This window comes from Setaria viridis, chromosome 9, assembly GCF_005286985.2.
Source record: "Setaria viridis chromosome 9, Setaria_viridis_v4.0, whole genome shotgun sequence".
NCBI classification, from domain to species: Eukaryota; Viridiplantae; Streptophyta; class Magnoliopsida; order Poales; family Poaceae; genus Setaria; species Setaria viridis.
Window position 1 is genome coordinate 11,677,797 of NC_048271.2, and position 10,296 is coordinate 11,688,092.

The following is a 10,296-nucleotide window of genomic DNA, read 5'->3' on the forward strand; positions in this document are numbered from 1 at the left end:
ATAGGAGATACAATCCTTTTGTATTAACTCATGGGGGACCCTTTTATCCCGGTTGGAAACACCAACCGGTTTCCAACCGAGATAAAAGAATCCCTTTTACCAACCGGGATAAAATGGTTCAAGGGTTTTAGTCCCGGTTGGTGTTACCAACCGGGATTAAAGGGTGACCTTTAGTCCTGGTTGGTCTTGCCACCCGGGACTAAAGAGTCCTCCACGGGTGGCTGATTTTTTCACCTGGGACTAAAGGGTCTCCCACGGGTGGTTGATTTTTGACCCGCGACGAAAGGGGAGGCTTTAGTCCCAATTGGTATTTTAACTCAGGACTAAAGCCCCTTTTATTTTGAGCCAACTTTAAATCGGGACAAAAGGGATAGGATGAAAAGTCAGTTTCCACAGTGGTTAGTCACGGATCAGGCCTTTAGAATATTGCTTGCATATGTTGAAGGCCATTCCCAAATAAATTTAGGGGGTGTTTGGATACAAGGTACTAAACTTTAGGAGGGTCATATCGGATGTTCGGACGCTAATTAGGAGGACTAAACATGAGCTAATTATAAAACTAATTGCATAACCCCTATACTAGTTCGCGAGATGAATCTATTAAGCCTAATTAATCCATCATTAGCAAATGGTTACTGTAGCACCACATTGTCAAATCATGGACTAATTAGGCTTAATAGATTCGTCGCGCGAATTAGACTCCATCTGTGCAATTAGTTTTGTAATTAAACTATATTTAATACTCCTAATTAGTATCCAACATTCGATGTGACAGGTACTAAAGTTTAGGAGTGTGTATCCAAACACCCCCTTAATCCAAGTCACTGCCATAGTAAAATTTCCTGTATTATCACAACCATTCACTCATCGTTGTATTGGAGTACATTATTTTCAAAATCGTTGAATTATGTTTCGTTGGTTGCCGTGTCCTGTCTTTAGAAGTTGTTTCATAGTTTTTTTTTCTTTTTGGCGTAGGGAGAGTAAAAAATCCCCAAAGACACGAGTGCCATATGCGCATGGTCTATTTAAAATTTGGCAAAAAATGATTTGTTTAGAAAATATACGCGTATGAATTTGATTCATACTCGACTTCAGCCCGTTCGGGTTCTACTCCCGAGTCTCCAACGAACAGAGAAGGCAAAACCCAAGCATCCCCGTCTCCCCTACGCACCAGCACCCCCATCGCCGCGCCGCCGCCGTCGCCGCCGCCGCTATGAACCAACCGGTGCAGAAGAACACCCTCTACGTCGGTAAGTTCATAATCCCTCCTCTTCCTCTTCTTGGCCGCGCACGCGCTGTCTGCCCCTAATATTCCGCTCCCTGGCCGTGCGCGCCACCTGCTCGACGAAATTCCTCAGCGACAAAACTCCCGGTGGCCACGGCAGGGCATCGTACTCTCCTCGCCGTCCGCCGGGCGAGTTCTCCGTGCTGGTGGACTAATCCGACCCCCCCCCCCCCCCCCCCCCCCATCCCCCCTCTCGTTCTTGCTTGGCGCAGGTGGCCTGGCGGAGGAGGTGGACGAGAAGATCCTGCACGCGGCGTTCGTGCCCTTCGGCGAGGTCAAGGACGTCAAGACGCCGCTCGACCAGTCCACGCAGAAGCACCGCTCCTTCGGGTTCGTCACCTTCCTCGAGCGCGAGGACGCTGCCGCCGCCATGGACAACATGGACGGCGCCGAGCTCTTCGGACGCGTCCTCACCGTCAACTACGCCTTCCCCGAGCGCATCAAGGGAGGGGAGCAGGGATGGGCCGCCCAGCCAAGTAAGTCCGACGCTTCCTGTTCCTGCCTCGCTGCTCCATTGCTTGTTTTGGTTGCCTGACTAACTTGTTAGGGCAATAATTTCCAAAGCTAAGTATTATCCTTCTTGACCAAAAAAGAAAATTGATTGCAATGTGGTTCAAAAGCAATTGTGAGGCTTATGATTTGTAGGTGTTGCTATACTAATAGAAGGTTTTGAAATTTAATTAGAATCTATCTTTAGGGTTTTGTTACAACGCTATTTCTCCTGTGCAATTTGATATGATATCCCTGGGGACACAATGAGAATGCATACCTGAAAACTCAAAAGGTAAGAAATGTTGAAATCCTATTTATCTGGGAAGATGGGGATGCATATGTGAATTGTGAAAGCTGAAATAAACTTTTAATCACATTATCCCAGTACAGTACTACAAATGTTTGGATTGTATTCAGTTGTAGCCACTTCCGTCTTCAATCAATCATAAAAAATTCCTACACGTGTAAGCAGGATGAATCCTTGTGCTTGATCCCAAATGTCAGCAAGTTGTAGTTCTGAATGTTCTTAGAACAAAAGCCCGAGGGGAGTTTCCTCCTGTGGTCGAGTCTTTGTGTATAGGGTCTTCATCTGTTCATTTAAAACATTCAGTTGGAATTCTTTGTAATTACGTAGCAATGAACAGACAAATGGTTGTGTTTGGCGCCTGCAACTTTTAGGGTCCTGTAGTAATCTGATTGGTTGCTACCGTGATAAAAATAGTAACCCCTGCTTTGTTTGGTTCAAACCCCTGTATTAGAATCTCTGTTATCATCTTGAATGTCCCAAATCTTTCAATTTGCGTCTTGTGGTCAGCATTTTAGAAGGAAAGAGTACTTCTGTGTTATATGATAATTAGGATGATATTGTTGAAGAAACTGTTCAGAGTTTAGAGGTTTTATCTTCATTGCATTACCATGTGCTAATAGTAATGTGGTTCATGTTTTTTATGGTGCCAATTCATCATGTTCTAGAGTCATTAGATAAGGTTTGCTGCTTTTAAAAAAGATGTGTTATATTAGCACTGAGTTTACATAGAGGCTCTGCATATTATGCAGTTTCCATAGCCACTGTTGTCATCAGCTAATTCAGTCATGAGACCTATCTAACCACATAGGTTAGTTGACCAGCTGTTCTTCTAGCATGTGACCTTGATCAATACCATTTGTTGGGATTGCCGAAGTGATTTTAGTAGATGATTGAATTGTTCCATGTTTATTGTTAAACATCCACCCCATCCTAATCTAAGCTGTCCCAAGGTAGATACAACCTTCTTACCACATGCCAGGTTCCATCACCTGAACCTAAATTATAGGTGTAGTTCAAATCATAAGAATTGATGCTTTGGCTTGCAACAGTCACCATGGTGGTTTGCTTGTTCATCTGGAAAATAAATTGATACAGAGCCAGGTCTGGAACTGTTTTCCTAAGGGTCTGTTTGGTTTTGTGGGGATTAAAGAGGGTTGCAGTAAATAGATCATCTTGAGGAAAATCAGGGGAAAATGTGTTTCTAATATGTCTAAGTGGTTTGCGATCTGGGGAATTGAACTTGCAACCTCACCCCTCCTTGCATTGGGCTATGACTATCTGAGCTATGCCTTGGAACCATTGTTCTTTCTTCACTTTTGCATATAAATAAAACGTTTACAGGTTACAAAATTCAAAAGTATTAATTATAATAATTTGAACTTATGGTTGAACAATTATTTGGGTGCTGAGCATCTCTACGGTGTCATAACTGTGATTTGGCACCAAGGTTCTGATGTAATATGCTGCCAGTATCTTTGATCTTTTTATGTAGTTCAATAAATTAGTTTAGAAAAAGAGAACTTATAGAGTCTGACAAAGAGTGGGTTATGAAGTGTGGAACAGAGTTTTTGACTAACATAGAGTAAAGGCCTTACTATGTAATGACACCTCTTTATCGAGATAGGGTACGGATAAGGTATAGGTTTTGGTTTATACACCTGTTAGTTTTGTGTTGCCCCATACACCATTGCTGCCCCTTAAGCTAAAATCACATTTCACACATCTGTTAGAATTCCATATTGATTACAGAATGATTTGTGCGTTTGAATATTTTGTATTCTTACTGCGTGTAAATGGTTATCATTTTGATGAAAACAGTTGGGAAGTACTCCTACTGTATATAAATATTGATAAATAATGTAGTTAGATTTACAAATAAGTTACACCACTGTGAAGTGGAGAAGAAGAAACTTATAAAACGTAACTTTAGGCTTCTGAACTGTTGAGTGAGATCTTTCTACCCGTCTTGCAATGAAAATAAAAATGTTGAAGAAGAATATATGATAGTTGAACTTCAGATTAACTCATTTCTTGCATCCAAGTTGGCTCTTAGCATGTTTGTAGTTATTTCCATATCTTTCCTTTCATTTTAACATTATAAATTTGTTATGCTTAATGAAACCAAGTTGGCAATACCACAACTTCCAATCAATTTATCTAAAAGTGCATTAAAAAAAGCAGATGTACTGTTGATTCTCTTATCTCTTGTCCAAAAAAGAGCACAGTTACTAGCTGCATACTTTATGTTACTGCTCTCTGTTATTAATTATTTGCTTTTAGTAAGACTCAAAATAAAAGTCTGTCGTTAGACTGTGGGGACAGTTGCTTCCATGCTTCATGTTTTTTAGTTTGTAGGCATTTAGCGACACAGTCCGAGTCGCAATCAGAATCACAATAGGAGAGGGGCTCTGGACGGGAAATTACTGCCATGGAGTTTTAGCATTGTCTTAGTGTTTCATCAACAGTGATTGCAAGCAACACATAACCTTATTGCTCACAAATATGTTTTTGTCTCTTCAGTTTGGGCTGATGCGGACACTTGGTTCGAGAGGCAGCAGCAGGAAGAGGAGATGCAGCGGCTGCAGGCAGAGCAGCATGCGGCAATGCAAGTAGCAGAGAAACTGCACAGGGAGAAACTGGCTGCCGAAAGAGATGGCGAGAAAGATGAGGAGGCAGATCCCATGGCTGCAGCAGAAGCTCAGGCCTTGAAATAGAGTTCTTAAGAACTGGGGTGTAGACTTCAGAACATGGGCCACTTCCGTGTCCATTTGTCAAATACATGCTTTTCTTAGCAGTGGCTACGGTATGACTAACATGCTAGACTTGCGAGTGCTGTTTGTTTAGCTGAAAGGAACCCATTCATCCCTTTACGTGGGATGCTTTTGTTTTTCCTTTTGTTTGTAATACTGATTTGTACTCCCTCCCTACTGCACAGTGCACACTCGCACATTGATACAACATATTGTGGTAATATGTGTCTTTAATTTGTATGATGAAGCGCACGGCAACACTCAACGTGGAAGGCATGAAAGTCATCTAGGTGTGAATCATCTCATAACTGCTTCCAGAGACATACTTTCATGCCTGCAAAGACCAAAAACTTCCAAATGTGCGCAGCAGAGACATACGAAGACCTGCAAATGCTGCGTGCATCACAACATATCTTCTGAGAAGTCTAGGAGAAATGCCAGCGGCATAGTTCGCCTGCTGGAACTGGACTACTGTAAAAATCAACAAGCTGGGATGATGTGGTTCCCTATGCCTCCCTTACCTACATGCATGCTCAGTTATTTTTTAATCTCATAATTTCAGTTCAGCAAAACCAAACCTTGCATTCCCCAAAAAATGTAGCATGGGAACTCACTAGAGTTAGCTAGCTCGCCTCTCATCAATTGATATAGATTCGTAATAATCAATGCCATCTACAATTGCAGCAAGGTCTCATTAATAGCATCCAATGCTCAACATTTTCCAAATTTCATACTCAGACGGAGGGAGGGTATTTGTTTTCATGGATCAATTTCATCCAAGCAAAACATACACACATTACAATATTGCTACATTACAATATTGCTAACGTTCATTAGTGATATTATTTAACATTTATTATTATATATGGCAATTTTGAACAATATTTTCATACTTGAGCACGGTCATGCTGCCACACTCATGACTCATGAGTACATAAATCATTACATGGCAAGTTGATGGTTGTATTCGAAAATTGCCTCATCAATTCTTGCGAAGTCTCACAACTTTTATAGACACGTTTGCCAACTTTATTCACAATCTTGGATTTCAATAAGGTCCTACCACGTCCGACCAATATTGGAAATACACCTTTTTTTTTTAATAGTGAAGCACTTAGCTCTAGCACTAGGCAATCTGGACTTGAAACAGAGTTCTTAAGAACTTGAGTTCTAGACTTCAGAACATGGGCTACTTTCATGTCCATTTGTGGCATACATGCTTTTAGCTGCAAGTGGGGGTATACATGACTAACATTCTAGACTTGCAAGTTCTGGTTTTAGCTGAAAGAATCCTATTTCTCTCTTAACGTGGGGTGCTTATGTTTTTCGTTCGGTTTGCTCTTCTTACAGACTAATATATGCGCCACACACTCGCATATTGACACAACATGCCATAGAAATTTGTGTGATGAATTTGCGTAATCAGCGTACCAATTATTACCATTCTTGTGGTATCCGCGGCACTCGCACGGGGGACATGAAAACACGCAGCATCCACCAGACTTCCGAAGGCTAATTTAAGCTGCGTGCATCACACAACTCTTGCGAGCAAGTCTGGGAGAAATCAGGGATGCCAGGCACATACTACGCGTACAGCTGGAACTGGACTGCTGGAGCAACCGAGCATGACACGATCGAGAAAAACAAGCAAATGGGGATGACGTAGTTCCCTTTGCCTCCCGAGCCTACGTGCTGCCCCGTGCACGTACTATATGCACTGTTCTTATCTCGGAATTTTCGTTTGGAAAAAGCTAGATCTTGCATTATCACAATAGCCTGTCTCTCAGCATCCTACCATGATAATATGGTCCAAGATCGAATAAGAAATATTACCGGGCAAGAATGCCCTCAAGTTTTTTTGGCCATGTTATTTCCTTATAAGATTTTGTACGACTATATCTCCTTGATATCTCCTATCTAGACAAGTTGTCTACCAATAAAAAATAACACCATTTATTCCTCAAATAAACTAAAAAGTACAAGCACAAGCGGCGAATCTAGATTTAAATCCGGGTGGATAGGTTCCACAATAAACCTATAACCACGAAGCTTAGTTCGCTTCAACTGGAGTTATTAGCCATCTCGCCTTTCATTAATTATGTAGATGGGCAATAATCGATATGCATTGCAGCCAGGACTCATCAATAGTAGCATCCAGAGTGCTCAACCTTTGCCCTTTGCATTTGTATGATGTATCCGCATCACTCGCAGGGAAGATATGAGAGTCATCTACGCGGAAATTCTCCTCATAGTTGCTTCTGCAGGATCAGTTCTGACTTGTGAACAACACAACGTTTTAAGACGTGCATAGCATATTTTTCATTAAGAAGAAGAGAAATTTGAACATGTATAATCAGGACACATGACCACGCAAAAAATGGAAAAAAACATTCAGAGATGCAAACAACAACCTCAAAATGAAACACCACCACCTAAGGTATCCTCAGTCGCATCAATGAGCGGAGTCCTAGGAAGACAGTCCGACCCCAATTCCTCGCTTCCTCCAATACCACCGCTGCTAGGGCCACCAGTTGCGGCGCTGTCCGCTCAGGTCGCTCGTGCACCCGTCTGTTCCGCTCCTTCCAAAGCGACCATGCGACTAGCCAAACCAGTGAATCAAAGCCTTTCCGTTGAGTTTTAGAAACCCTCTTCCTTGCTTGGATCCACCATTTGGCGAAAGGAGCCTGATAATGGCAGTTAGCACGTCAATTTATGAACCGCAAGCATACGGATTGGTTGTAACTCTTCCCTCATAGTATTCCCCCAAGGTTTATCAATCCGTGCAACAAGTGGATTTGCACGCTTAACTAAGCACTAATCTATGTAACCGAAGGTTCTTTGTATATGCTAAGATTGATCTAGCAAAAAAACTAGTGACTTAGATTAAAGCAGATGGAGAGTATGGATGTAAACAAGATAGATAAAACGCTTGTCCTAGGGATCTAGGATCACTTGTAGATGTAATCACCATGCATGAAAGAATTGGATCAAAGTGTTATTGTGAGTGGATGTGAACCATACCCAACACTTTCCCTCTCGCATGTTGTCACTACACTCATGTACTCAAATATTGAACAATAAGAACACGGCTTGATGATCATTCTAGGTAAGCAAATAAGCAACCCAAAGTAGCGCTGGCTAGCCATTATATGAAAGAGCATCATCAAGATATGATAAATAACAAACAGATCTTAAACAAGAGGTTCAGCGATTACAAATCAAGATCTCCATACAACCTCGAGGACAAACAGAGACTTTACCCCATGATTTTACACATGTTGATAGAATTCTGGGTAAAGATAGTCTTGGACCAAAGGCGACGACGAACGGGGCACCTAGGCCAATCGACCTGGGCACCTCCAAGCCGATCGGCTTGGGGGGTTTCTCCCTCCTCTGGTGCTCCGCTTTGCATGACTTCTCGTAGATCCAATCTTCTCTCCGTTTTCCTCCTCGTGGTGGCAGTGGATGGTGTTTGCGTGGTGTTTTCTTCTCTCTCTCTCTCCTCCTCCTCCTCCCTTGAAGTCCATGAGGGGTATTTATAGTCTCCCATAGGCGGCGGTTCTGGGTCAATATCAGTGAAAAAACCATAGAGATCATTGTAGACTTCACGCTTAAGAAATGGAAGGTTGACCAGACCCTGGAGTGGGCCAAGCCGATCGGCCCAAGGGTGCTAGGCCGATCGGCCTGGGCCCTTCCTGGCTCTTCTGGTCCCCCTCTTCCTCGTGCTGGCTTCCCTCGACGACCCATATCCAAATATCCATTAAACTCTTTATTCAAACCCCTTGATTATATCGTATTTCCTATAGTAATGCAATATACTCCAAAATACAACACATATGCAATAATGGTGTTATTTCAGGTGCCAAGTGGCAGGTTATTATAAGATTAAGCATGAAAACACTAGTTAAATAGCACTAAAAGTGTGTCAATAATGAGCGTCAACAATCTCCCCATGCTTAGCTCATGCTCGTTCTCGAGCAAGTCAGGCGACTATAAACTTCTCCAGCAGGGTTGAACAAAGATCTTGAACTAAACCTGAGCAAGCAAGTTAAGTACCTAGCCTTCAAACAAAAGATCAGAGGAACAACAAAGATAATCAAAGTATGGGTGCTCAAAGATTTATTTAAGCAAAGATTCCACACAGCTATTATTAAGACCAAGTAATTTCAAGAATCAACTACACTTACTTTCTGGCTTTCTTCGGAGAGTTTTTCTTTTGTCATAAAACAATCTCCCTGCAACAAAATTGAAACAGGAATTCTTTTCCAGGTGCTTACATGTCGCTGAAATGAATGGTGGCTATCCTACTTATTTGCAAGCTCTCATCTCTCAAAAATCACTCAATTATATGGTGGAGCTTGGGTAAGGCTAGCTAGAATCAACACTTATATTATCAAATTAAGAAAACTCTCTAGCGGTTGTCTACCTTTCAAGCCATTGATCATAAGAATATCCACATAATGTGAGGTGTTTAAGGATGAGAAGATATAGAATGGTGGACATGTACAAAGGCAAATAAAATAGTGACTTTGAGGCACAAGCGATGTCCTCGTCGTTGTATTGCACATGATTGGAATGAAAATCTGTTCCATAAACAAGTTCATCTTTTATTTGCACCTCTATTGATCTTCATGACAGTAAAAACTCCTCCTTTATTTCCTTTTATTTTTCTTCTATTATTTCTTTTTCTCTTTCTCAATACTTTTCTTTCTTTCTTTCTTATTCTTAATCTCTTATCCGAACCTCCTCTGAACACCACACCATAAAAATTAGTTTTAGATCCTTCCAGAGGCCTTCCAGGAATTTATTGCGTGAAAACCGAGGCAAGGAGACCCCAGGCCGATCGGCCTGGCCTCTCTTTTCCTCCACTCTGGCTCAACTTTCTGGTGAAACTTCCTTTTCTTGTATCTTTCCTTTTTTTTCATAAAGGTTGACCAGAAATAGAATAGATCTTCGAATATTGGGTTGTATTCAAGGAATAGGTAATAAAATCAAGAAACATTTCGTTCGGGTTTAGGAATTCAGTAGAAATATGATTGTCCAAGCGAAGAACTCTCATTACTGAATATTGACGAGGCTAGAAATCAGAGATGGTAAAAGGATATGATCAATGCTTAGAATTAAAGCAAACCAAGAGAGAGTGATCCTAACTCAATTCAAAGCGTCAAATCTGCTTATGGTGGTACAAATTAATCTTTTTAGGCATTGGCTAGGATAAATAATAACTCTCAACCTGGTTAAAGAACATCAATCTTGTTTTATACCCTTGCAGTTGCCACACCCTCCAATTTTCTCTCTTTATTATATATACTGCAGCCATGTGAATTCCCAATCCACACTTCTGCCATCCCATTTCTTCCCAAACATTTCACATTTCCTCTGCTCCCAAATGTTAAGCATATGAAGAAACGCATAGAACAACCACGATAGAAAGGATGCAGGTGTGCAGCTCTCTAAGTTAT

General features: G+C 41.5%; 1 protein-coding gene across 1 annotated transcript; it reads left to right on the forward strand.

Moving 5' to 3' along the window:
* The first annotated feature begins 1,091 nt into the window (after positions 1-1,091).
* Positions 1,092-5,055, forward strand: LOC117836126 (uncharacterized). The gene is made up of 3 exons (XM_034715503.2): positions 1,092-1,250; positions 1,498-1,761; positions 4,605-5,055. Exons 1-3 carry the CDS (start codon positions 1,214-1,216, stop codon positions 4,796-4,798), a joined length of 495 nt encoding a protein of 164 aa, XP_034571394.1. The 5' UTR covers positions 1,092-1,213; the 3' UTR covers positions 4,799-5,055.
* Positions 5,056-10,296: the final 5,241 nt, after the last annotated feature.

What these genes read in the sequence shown, in the direction of transcription:
- LOC117836126 (XM_034715503.2), top strand. Translation starts at nt 1,214, where the DNA reads ATGAACCAACCGGTGCAGAAGAACACCCTCTACGTCG. An exon ending in GAAGAACACCCTCTACGTCG is followed by an intron (nt 1,251 to 1,497) that starts GTAAGTTCATAA and finishes TGCTTGGCGCAG; the next exon opens with GTGGCCTGGCGGAGGAGGTG. An exon ending in GGGATGGGCCGCCCAGCCAA is followed by an intron (nt 1,762 to 4,604) that starts GTAAGTCCGACG and finishes TTGTCTCTTCAG; the next exon opens with TTTGGGCTGATGCGGACACT.